This window comes from Bombina bombina, chromosome 3, assembly GCF_027579735.1.
Source record: "Bombina bombina isolate aBomBom1 chromosome 3, aBomBom1.pri, whole genome shotgun sequence".
Lineage (NCBI taxonomy): Eukaryota > Metazoa > Chordata > Amphibia > Anura > Bombinatoridae > Bombina > Bombina bombina.
Genome location: NC_069501.1, coordinates 217,901,887 through 217,924,154, shown reverse-complemented (window position 1 = coordinate 217,924,154; position 22,268 = coordinate 217,901,887). Strand labels below are relative to the sequence as shown.

The 22,268-nt window shown below is 41.8% G+C and overlaps 1 protein-coding gene across 1 annotated transcript in view; it reads right to left on the bottom strand.

The window, feature by feature from the left end:
* EFCAB5 (EF-hand calcium binding domain 5) overlaps positions 1-22,268 on the bottom strand; it is a 208,160-nt gene that overhangs the window by 97,751 nt on the left and 88,141 nt on the right. Inside the window, exon 11 of the mRNA XM_053705221.1 lies at positions 8,713-8,927. Within this exon, the coding sequence (XP_053561196.1) occupies positions 8,713-8,927 (215 nt within the window). The remainder of the gene's footprint in view (positions 1-8,712; positions 8,928-22,268) is intronic.

The following is a 22,268-nucleotide window of genomic DNA, read 5'->3' as shown; positions in this document are numbered from 1 at the left end:
TTACAGTGCAACTTTATAATACCTCATGGTGTTTAATTTTTGATCTCCCTGGCACCCACAATCTGGTATGCTGCAAATCCTCATTCACAGGCTCAGCCAGTCGTGACTCACACCCAGACTGGCAGGTTTAATAGGCACAGCAGTGCACCCGCACAGAACTAGAGGCACATCATGTGACTGACATGTCAGTTATGTGCCCCTGTCATTTTAACAACACAACTCCTCCCCTTTGGAAATGATCCGACCAATCGGAGAGTTCGGATGGAACCACCTCTTTCAGAAGTAGAGGTGGGCTGAGTGATTTACACCTAGATCCCCCCCGGGGCTCGGTTATCATCATATCAACCACTCAGGTGAGAGGTCTATGTGCACTGGGTTACCATGGCATTATCCACGGTGCTCCTAAGCATTAAATTCTTGCTTTTTTAATTTTTAAATAAAGATAGCAAGAGAATGAAGAAAAATTGATAGTAGGAGTTAGTTATAAAGTTGCTTAAAATTGCATGCTCTATCTGAATGATGGAAAAAAAAATGGGTTTAGTATCCCTTTAACAAATCCTATATAATAAAAGGCCAAGTGTGTAGAGACTGCGCGCGAGGAAAAACACACCTGGCCTTCCAACTAACCTGGTGTTGTGTGATGGAGTGGGCGTGGCTGGGTGGGTGTGATGTGGACGCGGGCGTGACGCAGACGGGACCGGACGGGACGCAGGCGTGGCCGGGCGTGGCCGGGCGGGGCCAGATGCCAGGGCCGGCTGCTAAGAGAAAGAGAGCTCTAAAGGGGGGGATAGAGAGAGCAGAAGAGAGAGGGGGAGATAGACAGCAAAAGAGAGAGGGGAAGAGAGAGACAGCAAAAGAGAGATGGGAAGAGAGAGACAGCAAAAGAGAGGGGGGAGAGAGACAGCAAAAGAGAGGGGGGAGAGAGACAGCAAAAGAGAGAGGGGGAGAGAGACAGCAAAATAGAGGGGGGAGAGAGACAGCAAAAGAGAGGGGGATAGTGAGATGGAGAGAGAGACAGCAAAAGAGAGAGGGGGAGAGAGACAGCAAAATCAATTAGACTGTCCTTTCACATGGAAACCTCCAAGGTGGCAAAAATGACATGGCCACCAGATCTGCATACCAAACCCTGCGAGGCTAAGCCGTTGATATGAGAATCACTGATGCCCTCTCCTGTATAAGCCAAGCAATGACGCGAGGAAGAAAAGAAAATGGGGGAAAAAGCTGGAGAACACTTCTGGATGGAGTTCCCACTCCCCCGGATGAAGGTCCACCTGCTCAGGAAATCCGCCTCCCAGTTGACCACCCCTGGGAAGTGGATTGCCAACAGACAGTAAGAATGGACCTCTGCCCACAGAAGTATTTTGGATACCTTTTTCATCACTAAGGAACTCCCCGTTCCTTCCTGATGATTGATGTAGGCCACAGACGTTATTTGTCCGACAGAAACCTGACAAACTGGACCGAAACCAACTGAGGCCAAGTCAGGAGAACACTGTAGATTGCTCTCAACTACATAAAGCTTACAGGAAGAACAGAATCTGGCTGAGTCCAAACCCCCAGACTCCACCCTAGAAGGCTGGCGACTATAGTCACAATCACCCAAGGTGGTCTGCGAAAGCAGATTCCTTAATAAAAAAGATCCAGAGACAACCAAGATTGAAGAGAATCCCATGTCTCCTGCTCTAGAAGCATTCGAGGAGACAAATCTGTGTAATTCCAATCCAATGCCTGAACCTGCTTAACTGCAAAGATCTGAGATGGAACCAAATAACGGAAAGATGTCCTGCCGCCACCATCAGCCCGATTAACTCCATGCACTAAGCTACTGATAGCTGAGGAGTAGACTGAAGAGCTAGACAAGTATTGACAATGTTTGACTTTCCTGACTTCTGTTAGCAAAATCTTCATTGATAGAGAACCTAATATGGTTCCCAGGAAGTAACCCTTGTACTTGGGACAAAGGAACCCTTATCCAAATTTACCATCCATCCGAGAGATCGCAGGAAGGATAACAACAGTTCCGAGTGGGATCCTGCTTGTTGAAAAATGTCGCCTGGACTAGGATGTCGTCCCGTTAGGGAGCCGCTGCAATGCCCTCCAACAGAGGACCCAGAACCTTTGAGAAAAATCTGGGAGCTATGGTAAGACCCGAAGGGCAGGACCACAAATTGGAAGCGTCTGTCTAAAAAGGCAAACCTTAGAAACATGTGATGATCCCTGTGAATGGGAACATGCAAGTACGCGTCCTTTAACACCACAGTTGACATAAATTGACCCTCTTGGACCAAAAGGAGAATGGAACAAATAGTTTCCATCTTGAACGACGGTACTCTAAGAAACTTATTTAGACTCTTGAGATCTAAAATAGGCCTGAAGGTTCCCTCCTTGATTGGGAACCACAAACAAAAGGAATAAAATCCAAGATCCCGTTCCTGAATCGGAACCGGAACTATTACTCCCAGGTCAGAGAGGTCTCTTACACAGAGCAAGAACACCTCTCTTCTTGTCTGGTCTACAGATAATCCTGAAAACAGAAAACTGCCTCTGGGAGGAAAACTTTTGAACTCTAACTTGTATCCCTGGGACCTATTTTCCATTGCCCAGGGAACCTGAACAACTCGAACCCAAACCTGAGCGAAACGAAAAGTCTGCCCCCAACCAAGTCCGGTCCCGGATTGGGGGTACGTCCTTCATGCTGCCTTTGATTCAACAGTAGGCAAATTTGGACCCCTTTTTTTTTTAAATTGCAAAAGAGATTATTTTCATCAAGCCGGGTCCTAACAAGGTCTTCCCCTTGCAAGCAACCGCTAAAAGCTTAGACTTAGAGCGTACATCCATAGAACTTAGCCCTGTGAACTGGAACCGAGAAAACTATGTTCCCAGTTTGAAAACTTGAAGGAAAAAATATGAAATAAAAGAATTATCCAATTTAAAAGCTTCTTATCCTATTCCGGATTGTATCCAGGGAAGCTTCTGACTTATGCGTATCAGACAAACGCATCAAACCCATATTCCGTCGCACTAGAGACGGTAGCAAAGTACACATTTGGTTGCCTTTGTAAGCCCTAGGGTACAACCTTGTACTCTTTTGTCCATAGGACCTTTGAAAAACCCAACTATCCTCAACGGGAATAGTAGCTCTCTTAGCTAAGCTGGAAACTACTCCTTCCATCCCAGGGAATGATTACCCAGCCTCCATAGCTGATTCGACTATGGGAAAACTTTTTTTTTTTTTTTTAAATATAGGGACGCACTTAGGATAGATGACACCGGTAATGTCGGAGTTGCCCAGGGTAGCTAAAACCTCCTAAAGTAAAAAATAGGAGGAGTTCATGCTAAAAACTGAAAGAAAAAAAAACCTCAATATCAAATAAAATAATATGCCATCTGAGTTTGAAAATTCTCTCACAGATAATCCCGAAGTATCTTTCTCTTTCAGGAAAACAGGGAAGAGCTATTCGGAATATTAATTATGGAATCAATCAACCGTCTATTCTAAATGATTGAAAATAATTCCTCTAGAAATGTTCTACCTCGTGGGAAAAACATAATGCCGGAAATGTAGAGCAACTCCAGGTGGAGTGTGAAAGGAAGCGCAGGGCACTGCATGTGGCCATAAAAATTTGGAGGGACACTATAGGAGACGTTTGTGGCATAGATTGACCATTGTCAACAGACTCCTAGACAGTAATCGCCTTAGAAGGAGTAGGTTCAGAAAAAAAAAAAATGAATAAAAAAATTGACACATAAAAAAACGTTACTGTCTCTTTAAATTTTAAAGGAACATTTTTTTTTTTTTTTATATTCTACATCCATCCTAAGTCACAAAGGATGAATAAAATGAATAAACATGTGAAATCTTGTAATAAAATATAACCATGAAAAACTTTACTGTCTCTTTAAAACTTAAAAAGAAACTTTTTATTTTTCAGAGCAACAGAAGGATAAAAAAGAACGTAACTATATTAGAACCTATCTACACCTCAGCCTAACATTGCTGAGGTGTCCATCTCACATTGAAACCATAAAATCCCCAAACTTTATTATAACAAGTTGCAAGGAAGAAAAAATAAGATACTGGTTCTAATTTAATTCAAAACAGATTCAGACCGCAGCAGTGGCGCTGTCCGCTCCCACATAAGGCACAACATTAATTACTGTGCTACCCGGCATCCTTCCGATATCTTATTTACAAAATTAGGAAGTGAGCCATCTAAAACGGCGCAAAAACATAGCTCCGCCCCCCGTGGGTGTGATACCAGTAACTCACTCTAAAAAACTTGGCATCAAGCACTGTGTAACGTTCAGCCCTGCACACCTCCCAAAAGCTATGCATTTGAAGGCTATCAATATGTTAGCAGCATCGTTTCCAATACATGCATGTCTAGGGCATGATAGGAAACTAGAAAAGCTGTTGGGAGCTGCTTATGTGTACTGGGAAGCACAATGCAAACAGTGCTCTCCAAACTGCGCAAACCAAGCCCTGCCCATCGTGGGTGTTACTGCTATCGATCTCCCGGTCGCCAGTGACAAAAAAAGTTAAAAATAGCCACCGGGAGAAACGCAGGCTCTAAAATGAACTCAAGCAGTGAAAATAATGCTACCGCTGATAGGTAGTATCTTAGCCCAGAGACAGAATCAAACAACTTTCTACAATACTGTCTCCCTTGTGATGTAACGTTAACTGAACCTGCCACAAACACCTCCTGAGCGCTCTATACACAGATATAGATATAAGCCCTTGCCTGCATATCAATTGCTGTCACAGGGTCCTCCTTCTAATAGAAATGAAGCTATGTCCCCTGAATTTTGATAAAGTGCTCCACTCCTCTGAGATCATCCCAGACCCAGAATAAAAAGTCAGCACTTACCTTTAACATCTGCCCGACAGCAGGGCAGCTCAGCAGGATTGAGAGGTCCTATCCCTCACATAGTCCTGTGGAAGATGATAAAGCCTGAGTTAAGTATTGCTTAGGCTATCAGGATAAGGGCAGCATAAATGTATGGGAGGCGTAGTGAGAATTATGTCCCTCAAGTTCCCATTGCTCTAAAGCCACCAAAAGCTCTACTGAAGAGACTGGTATGGATTACGGCTACATCCCAGAACAAAGCAGCACACTCTGGCACTACTTTAAAAATAATAAACTCTTGATTGAAGAATCTATACTAACACCTCACTTTACCTATTCCTGTCACTAACGTAGGCAAAGAGAATGACTGGGGTGGGAGGGAGGGGAGGAGCTATTTAACAGCTCTGCTGTGGTGCTCTTTGCCTCCTCCTGCTGACCAGGAAGTGAATATCCCATTAGTAATTAAGATAATTCGTGGACTCATCGTGTCTTAAAAAGAAAGAGAGGGGGGAGAGAGACAGCAAAAGAGAGGGGGGAGAGTGACAGCAAAAGAGAGGGGGGAGAGAGACAGCAAAAGAGAGGGGGGAGAGAGACAGCAAAAGAGAGGGGGAGAGAGACAGCAAAAGAGAGGGGGGAGAGAGACAGCAAAAGTGCAGATAATAGAGGGGGAGAGTGCGCAAAAGAGAGGGGGGGAGAGTGCGCAAAAGAGAGGGGGAGAGAGCGCAAAAGAGAGGGGGGAGAGAGTGCAAAAGAGAGGGGGGAGAGTGCGCAAAAGAGAGGGGGAGAGAGCGCAAAAGAGAGGGGGAGAGAGCGCAAAAGAGAGGGGGAGAGAGCGCAAAAGAAAGAGAGGGGGAGAGAGCGCAAAAGAAAGAGAGGGGGAGAGAGTGCAAAAGAAAGGGGAGAGAGCGCAAAAGAGAGGGGGAAAGAGCGCAAAAGAGAGGGGGAGAGAGCGCAAAAGAGAGGGGGAAAGAGCACACAGAAGAGAGGGGGAGAGAGCACACAGAAGAGAGGGGGAGAGAGAGCAAACGAGAGGAGAGAGAGAGCAAACGAGAGGAGAGAGCAAATGAGAGGAGAGAGAGCAAACGAGAGGGAGGAAAAGAAAGAGCAAAAGAGATTGAGAGAGACAGCAAAAGAGGGGGAGAGAGAGAGAGCAAAAGAGAGGGAGAGAGACAGCAAAAGAGGGGGAGAGAGCGAGCAAAAGAGAGGGGGAAGAGAGAGCAAAAGAGAGGGGAGAGAGAGAGCAAAAGAGAGGGGGAAGAGAGAGCAAAAGAGAGGGGGGGAGAGAGATCAAAAGAGAGGGGGGAGAGAGCAAAAGAGAGGGAGAGAGAGAGAGTAAAAGAGAGGGGGGAGAGAGAGAGCAAAAGAGAGGGGGAGAGAGAGAGAGCAAAAGAGAGGGGGAGAGAGCACAAAAGAGAGGGGGAGAGAGCACAAAAGAGAGGGGGAGAGAGCACAAAAGAGAGGGGGAGAGAGCACAAAAGAGAAGGGAGAGAGAGCAAAAGAGAGGGAGAGAGACAGCAAAAGAGAGGAGAGAGAGAGCAAATGAGAGGAGAGAGAGAACAAACGAAAGTAGAGAGAGAGCAAACGAGAGGGGGGAAGAGAGAGAGCAAAAGAGAGGGAGAGACAGCAAAAGAGGGGGAGAGAGAGACAGTAAAAGAGGGGGAGAGAGAGCAAAAGAGAGGGGGAGAGAGAGTAAAAGAGAGGGGGGAGAGAGAGAGCAAAAGAGAGGGGGGAGAGAGAGAGCAAAAGAGAGGGGGAGAGAGAGATCAAAAGAGAGGGGGGAGAGAGCAAAAGAGAGGGGGGAGAGAGATCAAAAGAGAGGGGGGAGAGAGCAAAAGAGAGGGGGAGAGAGAGAGAGCAAAAGAGAGGGGGAGAGAGCACAAAAGAGAGGGGGAGAGAGCACAAAAGAGAGGGGGAGAGAGCACAAAAGAGAAGGGAGAGAGAGCAAAAGAGAGGGAGAGAGACAGCAAAAGAGAGGAGAGAGAGAGCAAATGAGAGGAGAGAGAGAACAAACGAAAGTAGAGAGAGAGCAAACGAGAGGGGGGAAGAGAGAGAGCAAAAGAGAGGGAGAGACAGCAAAAGAGGGGGAGAGAGAGACAGTAAAAGAGGGGGAGAGAGAGCAAAAGAGAGGGGGAGAGAGAGCAAAAGAGAGGGGGGAGAGAGAGAGCAAAAGAGAGGGGGGAGAGAGAGAGCAAAAGAGAGGGGGGAGAGAGAGAGCAAAAGAGAGGGGGAGAGAGAGAGCAAAAGAGAGGGGGGAGAGAGAGAGTAAAGGAGAGGGGTGAGAGAGAGAGCAAAAGAGAGGGGGAGAGAGCACAAAAGAGAGGGGGAGAGAGCACAAAAGAGAGGGCAGAGAGAGCAAAAGAGAGGGAGAGAGACAGCAAAAGAGGGGGAGAGAGCAAAGGAGAGGGGGGAGAGAGAGAGCAAAAGAGAGGGGGGAGAGAGAGAGCAAAAGAGAGGGGGAGAGAGAGAGCAAAAGAGAGGGGGGGGAGAGAGAGCAAAAGAGATGGGGGGAGAGAGAGTAAAAGAGAGGGGAGAGAGAGAGAGTAAAAGAGGGGAGAGAGAGAGCAAAAGAGAGGGGAGAAAGAGAAAGCAAAAGAGAGGGGAAAAAGAGAGAGCAAAAGAGAGGGGGGATAGAGAGAGAGCAAGGGGTGGGACCTCTGTACTGCAAAAAATGGCCCGTGTACACGGGCTTTAGGACTAGTGCATAATAAAAAGACAATGATTTAACACCAAGAGGCCTATTTATCATATGTCTGTCGGACCTGATCCGACAGATATCGATGAATGCAGAGAGCAATACGCTCTCCGTATTCAGCATTGCACCAGCAGCTCTTGTGAGCTGCTGGTGCAACGCCGCCCCCTGCAGACTCGCGGCCAATCAGCCGTCAACAGGGGGTGTCAATCAACCCGATCATACTCGATCGGGTAGAATTCCGGCGATGTCTGTCCGCCTGCTCAGAGCAGGCGGACAGTGTTATGGAGCAGCGGTCTTTAGAAACATGGGCCGTCAAGCTCCATTTGGAGCTTGATAGATAGGCCCCCTACTCTGAATTTCAAATAAGCAATAGATTTTTTTCTGACAAATTTATTTTTTCCTTCTATTTTCTGGCACCTGTATCATGTGACAGACATCAGCCTATCACAGACTAGTTTACGTATACCCTGTGAGCTTTGTGCACATGCTCAGTAGGATCTTGTTTCACATAAAGTGTGTATATAAAAAGACTGTGCACAATTGGTTAATGGAAGTAAATTGTAAAGCGTCTTAAAACTGCATGCTCTATCTGAATCATAAAAGTTTATTTTGACTTGAGTTGTTTGTATCAGATAGTGTATGTATATGAGTGTAACTGTTTGTTTTAATTTATTTATGTGGTGTTTGGTGCAACTTTTATTTTTGCCCTTTATGTGAGGTCTACAGTGGCGCTAACACAATGGCGTTAAATATGATTGCACTTGAGGAAACACGTTTACTTTCAACTTGTAATACTCACGCAAATTAACATGGGCACAATATTGCTATATCGTACGCACAATAAATTTAAACCACCTCTTGTAATCTAGCCCTACATGTGTCATACTCTGTTAATATAACATTGACCTGTAATACCAGATCTGCGCTATTCTGAGCACAGGTTCGCACTATTGATAGCGCACCCTGCACTATCAATAGCGCTTCAGTTGTAATCTATTCCTAAATGTTCCTTTATAATAAACTGCTTAGTATATTTCTTATCAATATAAATTATTTGTTGTCTTGATACTCTCTGAAGAAATTAAATTATTCTACATCAGAAAATGTATATTTACTGTCCCTGTGTGTTCTAAACCTAACCCATAATTGTATGTTACAGTAAGACATTACTTTAGCCAACATTGATGTTCTCTCCTCTTCTGTCTCAGAGTATTCCTTTTGCATGAAGGCTGTGAGCTCCTTCACAACTGGGAATGGTGTTCTCTCCCCAAGGAAAGTCTCTATTAGTTGTACAAACTGAGGCAAGGATAGGGCTCTGTCATTGAATGCACTTGGGATGCGTGAGGGACCTCGACAATTAATATCTGTGATGATAGGACCTAGTTCTACAAATAAATAAAATGGAGAAACATGGTGTGAATTACTTAAATCTTTTAAAATTGTTGAGGAGACAATACTAATAAACTACATTTGGCATTTTTGCAATAATAAGTTGTTTTTTTAATCACAGTTTGGTAGATTTGATGAACACCAGCTCTTTGCAAATGAACACAAAATGGACCAGGAGAAAATTGGTGTTGTTACCATGGCAACATCTATTCACTCACTGAGGGTTGATATTCAAAACCTCTTTGCTCAGGCGAGATATTCTAAGAAGTCTCATCAGTACAGCGAGGCCCTTAAAATATTTAGAAACACAAATTTTATCTTAAGAAATGTTTGTTGTGCTCTTTATGTGTGAAACAGAGGGGTCGATTTATGAAACAGTGGGGATCAGGTCCGCAAGACCTCGCTGAATGCGGAGAGCAATATGCTCTCCGCATTTAACATTGAACCAGCAGCTCACAAGAGCTGCTTGTGCAACGCCGCCCCCTGCTGACTCACGGCCAATCGGCCGCCAGCAGGGAGGTGTCAATCAACCCGATCGTACTCGATCGGGTTGATTTCCAGCGATTCCTGTCCGCCTCATCAGAAAAGACAGACAGGGTTATGGAGCAGCGGTCTTTAGACCGCTGCTTCATAACTGCTGTTTCTGGCGAGTCTGAAGACTCGCCAGAAACACGGGCCCACAAGCTCCGTTCGGAGCTTGATAAATGGGCCCCAGAGACTCTGGGATTTTGTGTGATTTCTCTCTATGCAGCAATGTTTTGAATATCAGGCCCTAAATACTGATAAAACTCATGTAAATTACACTCACTACAAAAATGATTATTTATGCAATTTAAATACCTATGTTGCTAAAGAACAAACACACCCCTAGTAAAATACTGTACTTAATGACAAATATGCAACAAAATATGTAAAGTAATACAATGATATTATCTATACTATAATCGCGTTTGTAACGCGTCTGTCGGTGTCGCCAGTTGCGCACGCATCCTCAAAGGAATGTTGGGTGTGCGAGGCAGCCAAATGAACGTTGGCTGCGCGCGCAGCGAAAAGAATCCATGTGGATACAGTGTAGGCAAACCCGAATCCTTAAAAAAAAAAATGCAACCGCACGAAATGATGATCTAATCCTAATGAAAATAAAAAAGTCCCCCCAAAATAAAAACACCCACTAAACTAAACTACCAATAGCCCTTAAAAGGGCCTTTTGTAGGGCATTGCCCTAAGTTAAACAGCTCTCTTACATATAAAAATTACTAAATCCCCCCAAACAGTAAAAAAACCCCAACCATCAAACCCCCAAAATAAAAAATACTAACACTAAAGAAACCTAAACTACCCATTGCCCATAAAGGGGCATTTGTATGGGCATTCAGCTCTTTTACTGCTCTTAAAAGGGCAATCGGCTCTTTTCCAGCCCATTTAATCCCTAATCTTAAAAAAAAAAAAAAAAAAAATTCCTAACACTAAGCCCCAAATAGGTACTCACCGTTCCTGAAGTCCGGTGAAGAAGGTCTTCTTCCAGGCGTCTCCATCATCTTCTATCTTCATCCGGAGCGAAGGTGGCGCAGAGCTGGCTTCCCCGATGCGTGGATCCTCAGTGGCGGTCCTCAACGGCGGTGGTGGTCCTCAGCGGCTTGAAGGCTTCTTTTCATGCAATCGTCTATCACACACTGAAGATTGAATGCAAGTTACCCCATATTTATTGGGGTACCTTGCATTCTTATTGGCTGCAATTTTGGAATCAGCCAATAGGATAAGAGCTACTGAAATCTTATTGGCTTATTTGAACAGCCAATAGGATTTTAGTAGCTCTAATCCTCTTGGCTGATTTCAAAATTTCAGCCAATAGGAATGCAAGGTACCCCAAATTGATTGCGGTACTTTGCATTCAATCTTCAGTGTACGACAGACATCAGATGAAGAGGAGCCTCCATGCTGCCAAGGAACGCCGCCATCGAGGACCGCCACCTTTGAGGAACTCCGCTGAGCATCCACGCATCAGGGAAGACAGCTCAACACCTCCGCTCCACACCACCTTCATTACGGATGAAGATAGAAAATGATGTAGTAGCCGCTTGCAAGAAGACCAGAAATGGTGAGTACCTATTTGGGGCTTAGTCTTAGGCTTTTTTTAATTTTTTTGGGGGTGACTTTTTTTAAGATTAGGGTTTTTTGGGCTTTAAAAGAGCTGAATGCCCATACAAATGCCCCTTTAGGGACAATGGGTAGTTTAGGGTTTTTTTAGTGTTAGTTTTTTTTATTTGGGAGGTTTGGTGGGTGCGTTTTACTGTTAGGGGTAATTGGTCATTTGTTTAGGTAAAATAGCTGTTTAACTTAGGGCATTGCCCTAAGTTAAACATTTATTTTACCTAAACAAATGACCAATTAGGCAATGCCCTACAAAAGCCCTTTTAAGGGCTATTGGTAGTTTAGTATTAGATTAGAGGGTATTTTTATTTTTTAGGGGATTTTTTATAGGGGTATAAGCTTAGGTTTAATTTTTTTATTTTGGATAGCTTTGTTTATTTTTTTTGTAATTTAAATTTTTTTTTATTGAGTGTAATTTTATGTTTTTTTTTTTTTTTTAATAGACTGCCCTCTGGGCAGGTTTATCGCTTAGTTATTAATAATTGCATTTTAATTGATTTTAACTATATTTATAAAACTATTTTTCCCTCCATTCCTTGTATTCTCAAGACCAGTGGCTATTTAAGGTTTATATCAGTTTTAATTACAGCAATTAAAATGTAGATAGCAATAGCTCACTGGCAATTGGAGAATAATAGCAACATGATTTAAATATTTTTGTATCTCCCAAAGAAACTAATCTAGATCACAATTAATGTGCCAGTATTTAAAGGACCAGTAAATACAGTAGATTTGCATTAGCAACAAATGCAAGATAAAAAGACAACGCAATAGCACTTAGTCTAAACTTCGAATAAGAAGTAGTTTTTTTCCAACAAATTTCAAAGTTATGTCTATTTCCACTCCTCCTGTATCATGTGACAGCCATCAGCCAATCACAAATGCATATACGTATATGCTGTGAATTCCTGCACATGCTCAGTAGGAGCTGGTGACTCAAAAAGTGTAAATATAAAAAGACTGCACATTTTGTTAATGGAAATAAATTGGAAAGTTGTTTAAAATTGCAAGCTATTTCGGAATCATGAAAGTTTAATTTTGATTTGAGTATCCCTTTAAGTGTCCTCTGGGTTTTCATTGCCAATGATTCACATTGCTTACATCATTGTCGTAACCATTGTTTATAGGCCCTTACACAAATAAACATTAAAGTTTTTAGCATGCAAAGTGAAATAGCATGTAGCATGTACTTAGCATGTAATTAATGGCACAAGTACAATATAAAGCACATGTGGATATATATAGTTCAGTCATGCATTTGTGTGACTACTAACACCAATATGTGTACCTTGCAATCATTTATTACATCTGCATTTAAATTAAATAAGTGCATTATTGACAAATATCATATATGTTACTTTACACTTAGCAGTGAAATAGATTAGTTTTAATATATGGCATTTGCTCCAGCATATTATAAACAACACCCAATACTGGCTTTGAGGACAACAGGTTTACATTTTCTAGGGTTGGAGCTACTGGTTATTTTAGACCAAAACATTTGTGGGCGCAAGAAAGTGACAGGGGGTACAATTGAAGCATCTCTACCACCTGTTACTACTTTCTCCTCGTTTTCTGCAGTGCATAAGGCATGTAAATGGGGCCCAATCTTGCAAACTAAGGTCAGATGGCATATTTTGAGTTATGGAGGGTGCTACAGTAATAAATAGAGGTTTCCAAAGTAACATAATAAATGCATTTACAAATAACTACCTCTAGCCTGTGCCAGGCCCCAGCATATTTCAGCTGAGCAGCCCCAGTGGCAGACAAACTGTATAGTATCACAGGGTTGGATCAGGGCTAATGGTGTCCATTGAGCAAGTAAAACAATGTACTTGCAGATTTTGATAAACAATAAATTGAGGAGGACAGTACCCCACAACACCCCAATAGAACAAGCTCAAAGTAAAGTTTCTCTTCAACCAAAGAAAAAACATCTGCAGGCAAATAACTACACAATAAAAAAAATCACAAACATTTAATTTAGGTCTAGTTATCCTGTAGAACTAAGGAATGACTGTGTTAGGTTTTCCCAGATGTATGTTGAGATAGAAATAGAAACTTACAGTTTGACAGTAGATATAAACTAGAAGGCATCAAGGGTTCTAAAAGGGACTCTAGCACCCCAAGATAAACACTAAGGGCCAGATTACAAGTGGAGCGTTATTTAACACTACAGCTCGAGCGGTAATTGCGCTAGAAATATGCTTTTTGCGCACGTTGGGTTACACTCGTATTACAAGTTGAAAGTAAACTGTTTTTGCTCATGCACTAACCCAACGCCAATAAAAAGCCGATATCATATTCTCCCATAGATATCAATGGAGCAAAAAAAGTGGGAAAAAACTTGTCTGCAACAGTTAGCTCACCACTCGTAATCTAGCCCTAAAATATTGTAAGTGATCCCCCTTTTTAAATAGTAAGACCTTTTTCAAATGAGGTGGTCACATGCCCAGATAGCTATCATGGATCACAATGGCAACAGTGATCATCTGATCATAGGCATATTTAACAAAATCAGAATAGTGGGTTATCCCATCACATGACATTATTTCAAAGCAACATTCATACTTTTTCATATGAGTGGTCCTCTGTTAATCAAGCTGCCAGGTGATTGTGGCAACCCAGGATCTGTGCAAATCCTGATCTTAGTGTGTTGCACTTTCAATAGAAGAAATCTGTCTCTTCAGCATTGTCTTCACAAAAACTATAAATGCACATGTTTATTAAAACATTGCTGCTACTTTAGATGTTCACTACTAGATGGTGCTCATGTTCCAATGCGTTATGGTATGTGTGCGTTTGTGTGTGTATAAAATACAAACTGGTCTGCCTCTGTGTATAGTATATATCTATATATATATATATATATATATATATATATATATACAGGGAGTGCAGAATTATTAGGCAATTTGTATTTTTGAGGATAAATTTTATTATTGAACAACAACCATGTTCTCAATGAACCCAAAAAACTCATTAATATCAAAGCTGAATAGTTTTGGAAGTAGTTTTTAGTTTGTTTTTAGTTATAGCTATTTTAGAGGGATATCTGTGTGTGCAGGTGACTATTACTGTGCATAATTATTAGGCAACTTAACAAAAAACAAATATATACCCATTTCAATTATTTAATTTTACCAGTGAAACCAATATAACATCTCAACATTCACAAATATACATTTCTGACATTCAAAAACAAAACAAAAACAAATCAGTGACCAATATAGCCACCTTTCTTTGCAAGGACACTCAAAAGCCTGCCATCCATGGATTCTGTCAGTGTTTTGATCTGTTCACCATCAACATTGCGTGCAGCAGCAACCACAGCCTCCCAGACACTGTTCAGAGAGGTGTACTGTTTTCCCTCCTTGTAAATCTCACATTTGATGATGGACCACAGGTTCTCAATGGGGTTCAGATCAGGTGAACAAGGAGGCCATGTCATTAGATTTTCTTCTTTTATATCCTTTCTTGCCAGCCACGCTGTGGAGTACTTGGACGCGTGTGATGGAGCATTGTCCTGCATGAAAATCATGTTTTTCTTGAAGGATGCAGACTTCTTCCTGTACCACTGCTTGAAGAAGGTGTCTTCCAGAAACTGGCAGTAGGACTGGGAGTTGAGCTTGACTCCATCCTCAACCCGAAAAGGCCCCACAAGCTCATCTTTGATGATACCAGCCCAAACCAGTACTCCACCTCCACCTTGCTGGCGTCTGAGTCGGACTGGAGCTCTCTGCCCTTTACCAATCCAGCCACGGGCCCATCAAGACTCACTCTCATTTCATCAGTCCATAAAACCTTAGAAAAATCAGTCTTGAGATATTTCTTGGCCCAGTCTTGACGTTTCAGCTTGTGTGTCTTGTTCAGTGGTGGTCAGCCTTTCTTACCTTGGCCATGTCTCTGAGTATTGCACACCTTGTACTTTTGGGCACTCCAGTGATGTTGCAGCTCTGAAATATGGCCAAACTGGTGGCAAGTGTCATCTTGGCAGCTGCACGCTTGACTTTTCTCAGTTCATGGGCAGTTATTTTGCGCCTTGGTTTTTCCACACGCTTCTTGCGACCCTGTTGACTATTTTGAATGAAACGCTTTATTGTTCGATGATCACGCTTCAGAAGCTTTGCAATTTTAAGAGTGCTGCATCCCTCTGCAAGATATCTCACTATTTTTGACTTTTCTGAGCCTGTCAAGTCCTTCTTTTGACCCATTTTGCCAAAGGAAAGGAAGTTGCCTAATAATTATGCACACCTGATATAGGGTGTTGATGTCATTAGACCACACCCCTTCTCATTACAGAGATGCACATCACCTAATATGCTAAATTGGTAGTAGGCTTTCGAGCCTATACAGCTTGGAGTAAGACAACATGCATAAAGAGGATGATGTGGTCAAAATACTCATTTGCCTAATAATTCTGCACTCCCTGTATGTATCTATATGTATCCATAGCCTAGATTCATTTCTGATAATCAAAGCCAATAATAATTTTCCTTAAACAAAAAAGGACTGAACCAGTATTCTAATCCCACCACGATTTAAGTCATTGGGGTAGATTTATCATGCAGTGTATGCTGCTGTTTCCGCACGAGCCTTCAGGCTCGCTGGAAACATAAGTTAAGAAGCAGCTGTTGTAAGACCACTGCTCCTTAACTAATTTTGCCACCTCTGAGGTGGCGGACTGCAATCATCCCTATCAGATACTATCGGGGTGATTGACACCCCCTACTAGCGGCGGTATGGCCGCAAATGTACAGGAGGCGGCATTGCACAAGCATTTCTCCACAAATGCTTGGGCAATGATAAATGTCGACAGCGGATCATGTCCGCCCGACATTTGATCAATCTACCCCATTGAATCTATTACAGCTTGAGCTAGAAGTCAGCAACATTTCTGTATTTCCCATCTAAGGGCTAAATTATGAGTGGAGCGCTATTTATCGCTTTTTGCACACATCGGGTAGCACGTGTATTAAAAGTTGAAAGTAAAAAGTTTTTGCATGAGTGCTAACCTGACACACGCAAGAAGTCGGACTTTGAATATCGCAAACATGTTAACCTATTCCCCCAAGACTTCAATAAAACGCAAAAAGTGGGGGAAAACTCACATCACATTTTCTCAAGTGCACTAACCCAACATGAAATAGGAATATTTTACATTCTAATGTTCTTAACACAGAAGAATATGTTTTAATTCTTAAATACATATTTATATATATATATATATATATATATACATACATACACTCACCGCCCACTTTATTAGGTACACCTGTTCAATTGCTTGGTAACACAAATTGCTAATCAGGCAATCACATGGCAGCAACTCAATGCAATTAGGATTCTAGATGTGGTGAAGATGACTTCCTTAAGTTCAAACCGAGCATAAGAATGGGGAAGAAAGGGGATTTAAGTGACTTGAACGTGGTATGGTTGTTGGTGCCAGACAGGCTGGTCTGAGTATTTCAAAAACTGCTGATCTTCTGGGATTTTCACGCACAACCATCTCTAGGGTTTACAGAGAATGGTCCGAAAAAGAAAAAATATCCAGTGATAGGCAGTTGTGTGGACGAGAATGCCTTGTTGATGTAAGAGGTCAGAGGAGAATAGGCAGACTGGTTTGGGATGATAGAAAGACAACAGTAACTCAAATAACCACTCATTACAACCAAGGTATGCAGAATACCATCTCTGAATGCACAACACGTCGACCTTGAAGCAGATGGGCTACAGCAGCAGAAGACCACACCGGGTGCCCCTCCTGTCAGCTAAAAACAGGAAACTGAGGCTACAATTCGCACAGCCTCACCAAAATTGGACAATAGAAGATTGGAGAAACGCTGCCTGGTCTGATGAGTCTCAATTTCAGCTGCAACATTCAGATGGTATGGTCAGAATTTGGCTTAAACAACATGAAAGCATGCATCCATCCTGCCTTGTATTTAAACGTCACGGCCTACCTGAGTATTGTTGCTGACCATGCCCATCCCTTTATGACTACACTGTGATGGCTAATTCCAGCAGGATAATGCACCATGTCACAAAGCCCAAATCATCTCAAACTGGTTTTTTGAACATGACAATAAGTTTACTGTACTCCAATGGCCTCCACAGTCACCAGCTCTCAATCCAATAGAGCACCTTTGGGATGTGGTGGAACAGGAGTTTTGCATCATGAATATGCAGCCGACAAATCTGCAGCAACTATGCTATCATGTCAATATGGACCAAAATGTCTGAGGATTGTCTCCAACACCTTGTTGAATCTATGCCATGAAGAATTAAGGCAGTTCTGACAGAAAATGTGCAATATGCATCAAAACTAAATTAGACATGTGCATACATTTTGGCACCCTTGTCATTTTGTTGATTTGAATACCTGTAACTACCTAGCACTGATTAATTGGAACACACAATTGGTTTGGTGATTAAGCCTTGAACTTCATAGACAGGTGCATCCAGTCATGATAAAGGGTATTTAAGGTGGCCAATTGTAAGTTTTTTTTTTTTTTTACCCTCCTCTAAAGAGTGGGAACATGGGAGCCTCAAAACAACTCTCAAATGACCTGAAAACAAAGATTGTTCAACATTATGGTTTAGGGGAAGGCTACAAAAAGCTATTGCAGAGATTTAAGCTGTCAGTGTCCACTGTGAGGAACATAGTGAGGAAATGGAAGACCACAGGCACAGTTCTTAAGGCCAGAAGTGTCAGGCCAAGTAAAATATTGGAGAGGCAAAGGCAAAGAATGGTGAGAATGGTCAAAAACAGCCCACAGACCACCTCCAAAGACCTACAACATCATCTTACTGCAGATGGTGTCACTGTGCATCATTCAACAATTCAGTGCTGCACAAGGAGAAGCTGTATGGGAGAGTGATGCGGAAGAAGCCTTTTCTGCACACACACCACAAACAAAGTCGCTTGAGGTATGCAAACGCACATTTGGATAAGCCAGCTTCATTTTGGAAGAAGGTGCTGTTGTGGACTGATGAAACAAAGATTGAGTTATCTGGTCATAACAAGGGGCGTTATGCATGGCGGCAAAAGAACACAGCGTTCCAAGACAAACACTTGCTACCCACAGTAAAATTTGGTGGATGTTCCATCATGCTGTGGGGCTGTGTGGCCAGTGCCGGTACTAGGAATCATGTTAAAGTTTAGGGTTGCATTGTTTCCACTCAATATCAGCAGATACTTGAGAATAATGTTGAGGAATCAGTCACAAAGTTGAAGTTACGCCGGGGCTGGATATTTCAACAAGAGAACGACCCAAAACACTACTCAAAATCTACTCTGGCATTTATGCTGAGGAACAAGTACAATGTTCTGGAATTACAAACACAGTCCCCTGACCTGAATATCATTGAAAATCTGTGGGATGATTTGAAGCAGGCTGTCCATGCTTGGCAACCATCAAACCTAACTGAACTGAAAATGTTTTGCAAGGAGGAATGGTCCAAAATACCTTCATCCAGAATCCAGACACTCATTACAGGCTATAGGAAGTGTCTAGAGGCTGTTATTATTGCTAAAGGAGGCTCTACTAAATATTGATGCAATATTTCTGTTGAGGTGCCCAAATTTATGCACCTGTCTAATTTCGTTTTGATGCATATTGCACATTTTCTGTTAATTCAATAAACCTCATTTCACTACTGAAATATTACTGTGTTCTTCAGTTATTTGATAGATTAAAATGAAATTGCTGATCCAAACACCCAATTATTTATAAATGAAAATCATGGAAATTGTCAGGGGTGCCTAAATTTTTGCATATAACTGTATATATATAACAAAAAAGTCAGTATGTAAAACACACAAACTTAAGTAAACTGCACACACTAAAAAAACAGAATTTATGCTTACCTGATAAATTACTTTCTCCAACGGTGTGTCCGGTCCACGGCGTCATCCTTACTTGTGGGATATCTCTTCCCCAACAGGAAATGGCAAAGAGTCCCAGCAAAGCTGGCCATATAGTCCCTCCTAGGCTCCGCCCACCCCAGTCATTCGACCGACGGACAGGAGGAAATATATATAGGAGAAACCATATGGTACCGTGGTGACTGTAGTTAGAGAAAATAATTCATCAGACCTGATTAAAAAACCAGGGCGGGCCGTGGACCGGACACACCGTTGGAGAAAGTAATTTATCAGGTAAGCATAAATTCTGTTTTCTCCAACATTGGTGTGTCCGGTCCACGGCGTCATCCTTACTTGTGGGAACCAATACCAAAGCTTTAGGACACGGATGAAGGGAGGGAGCAAATCAGGTTACCTAAACGGAAGGCACCACAGCTTGCAAAACCTTTCTCCCAAAAATAGCCTCCGAAGAAGCAAAAGTATCAAATTTGTAAAATTTGGCAAAAGTGTGCAGTGAAGACCAAGTCGCTGCCTTACATATCTGGTCAACAGAAGCCTCGTTCTTGAAGGCCCATGTGGAAGCCACAGCCCTAGTGGAGTGAGCTGTGATTCTTTCAGGAGGCTGCCGTCCGGCAGTCTCATAAGCCAATCGGATGATGCTTTTAAGCCAAAAGGAAAGAGAGGTAGAAGTCGCTTTTTGACCTCTCCTTTTACCAGAATAAACAACAAACAAGGAAGATGTTTGTCTGAAATCTTTTGTAGCCTCTAAATAGAATTTTAGAGCACGGACTACGTCCAAATTGTGTAACAAACGTTCCTTCTTTGAAACTGGATTCGGACATAAAGAAGGTACAACTATCTCCTGGTTAATATTTTTTTTAGAAACAACCTTAGGAAGAAAACCAGGCTTAGTACGCAAAACCACCTTATCTGCATGGAACACAAGATAGTAACTTAATATCTATGGAACGTAAAGGTTCAAACGGAACCCCTTGAAGAACTGAAAGAACTAGATTTAGACTCCAGGGAGGAGTCAAAGGTCTGTAAACAGGCTTGATCCTAACCAGAGCCTGAACAAATGCTTGAACATCTGGCACAGCTGCCAGTCTTTTGTGTAGTAAGACAGATAAAGCAGAGATCTGTCCCTTTAGAGAACTTGCAGATAATCCTTTCTCCAAACCTTCTTGTAGAAAGGAGAGAATCTTAGGAATTTTTATCTTATTCCATGGGAATCCTTTGGATTCACACCAACAGATATATCTTTTCCATATTTTATGGTAAATCTTTCTAGTTACCGGTTTTCTGGCCTGAACCAGAGTATCTATCACAGAATCTGAAAACCCACGCTTCGATAGAATCAAGCGTTCAATCTCCAAGCCGTCAGCTGGAGGGAGACCAGATTTGGATGTTCGAATGGACCCTGAACAAGAAGGTCCTGTCTCAAAGGTAGCTTCCATGGTGGAACCGATGACATATTCACCAGGTCTGCATACCAAGTCCTGCGTGGCCACGCAGGAGCTATCAAGATCACCGAGGCCCTCTCCTGATTGATTCGACCAACAGAGAGGAAGAGACCCCTCTAAAAGACTGCACATATAGCACTCTGTGCCTGGACTTATGATTGAGAAATTGGGAATTTTAAAATGTAACTTTTATTGAATTTTATTAAAATACAACACTCAATTAAAAACAACCTAATAGTGGTAAGCCACTTCCTTTATCCTCTGTAAGCCTTTGATGTGTAAAGGGTGCTTAGAAGGAAGTTGTTTAGGTGGGGAGTTATAAATGAGACCTCTTAATTCAGTAATATTCCTGATAACCAAAAGTAAATCTTTCTGTATCAAATACACATAAGTTTGGCTATTGCTGAATTAAGAGGTCTCATTTATAAACAGGCTAACCACTATAGGTATAGTTTTTTTTAAAAAAATTTCAAAGCCTTTGAAAAAGCCTGATACGGGCGAAACCGGTCAGGGGGTTATAGAGCTAATGGGAGCTCTATTCATTTTTTTAAAAAAACTATACCTATAGTGGTTAGCCTGTTTAGGCGGGAAAATAATAGTTATTACGCTTACAGCATAAATATATGACAGTCACTATCAGGACTGTTTACTCTAGTGATAACTTTAGACCTAAAACTACTTGGAATCAATAGAAGGTTACTCGTAATCCAAATATTCAGCTAACTGTTTTCAAAAGACAATATTACAGTGGGGGAACGTAGCTATACATAGAGCCAGATAACTATAGTGTACTGGTTTATTACCGAACGTTACTCGCAATCTAAATATTCAGCTAGCTGCCTTCAAAGGATAATATTATAGTGGGGGAACGTAGTTATACATAGAGCCAGATAACTATAGTGTACTGGTTTATTACCGAACGTTTGCCACTACACAAAAGACCTTTCAGTCTGTACCTTAACAGCACCATAGTTACAATAGTCTAGCTTAAGGAGTATATTTACCTAATCTGCCAAAATCAGTACACTTTTGGTTAATATTAAATGAAGAAAATAAGTATCCGGTGCTAAAAATGATGTACACAAAGCACAATACTACATTTCTATTCTGACACTGGATCATACGAAAAGATTAAACTATTGTATGAGTAAGACAAGACACAATAAATATTGCAGTAAGAAGGGCAAACATAAGACAATATCGCTAATAGTGGCATTATTCTGCAGCCACATATTGACAATATAAGTTTGTCCCCCTATCCCTGTAAAACAAATGGCCAATTGTAACAGATGATGTAGTTCATTAATTAAAACGCTACAAATATTCAGCACATTGTATACTGGCTAAGACATATGATGTAAGAAATGTACTAAGCTACTCAGAAGTACACATTATTAAAACTGGGGAATTAAGGCAATCTGAGTAGATGCATATTAGCAATTTGTATACTTTAAGATATATCTAGAACAATATAGATCAATACTCTGCTTTAAGAAACTACATCTATTCTGAATATCTACATCAATTATACTCTACAATACAATTGAATAGAAGTGATACTTACTATTCAGATGGTATTTTACAACTACACTTTGTAGATATATATCTGAGGTCTTTGAATATCATTTACAGTTACCTCAATTCAACAAGTAGAAACCAACAATTTATTGCAATAGCCAAACTTATGTGTATTTGATACAGAAAGATTTACTTTTGGTTATCAGGAATATTACTGAATTAAGAGGTCTCATTTATAACTCCCCACCTAAACAACTTCCTTCTAAGCACCCTTTACACATCAAAGGCTTACAGAGGATAAAGGAAGTGGCTTACCACTATTAGGTTGTTTTTAATTG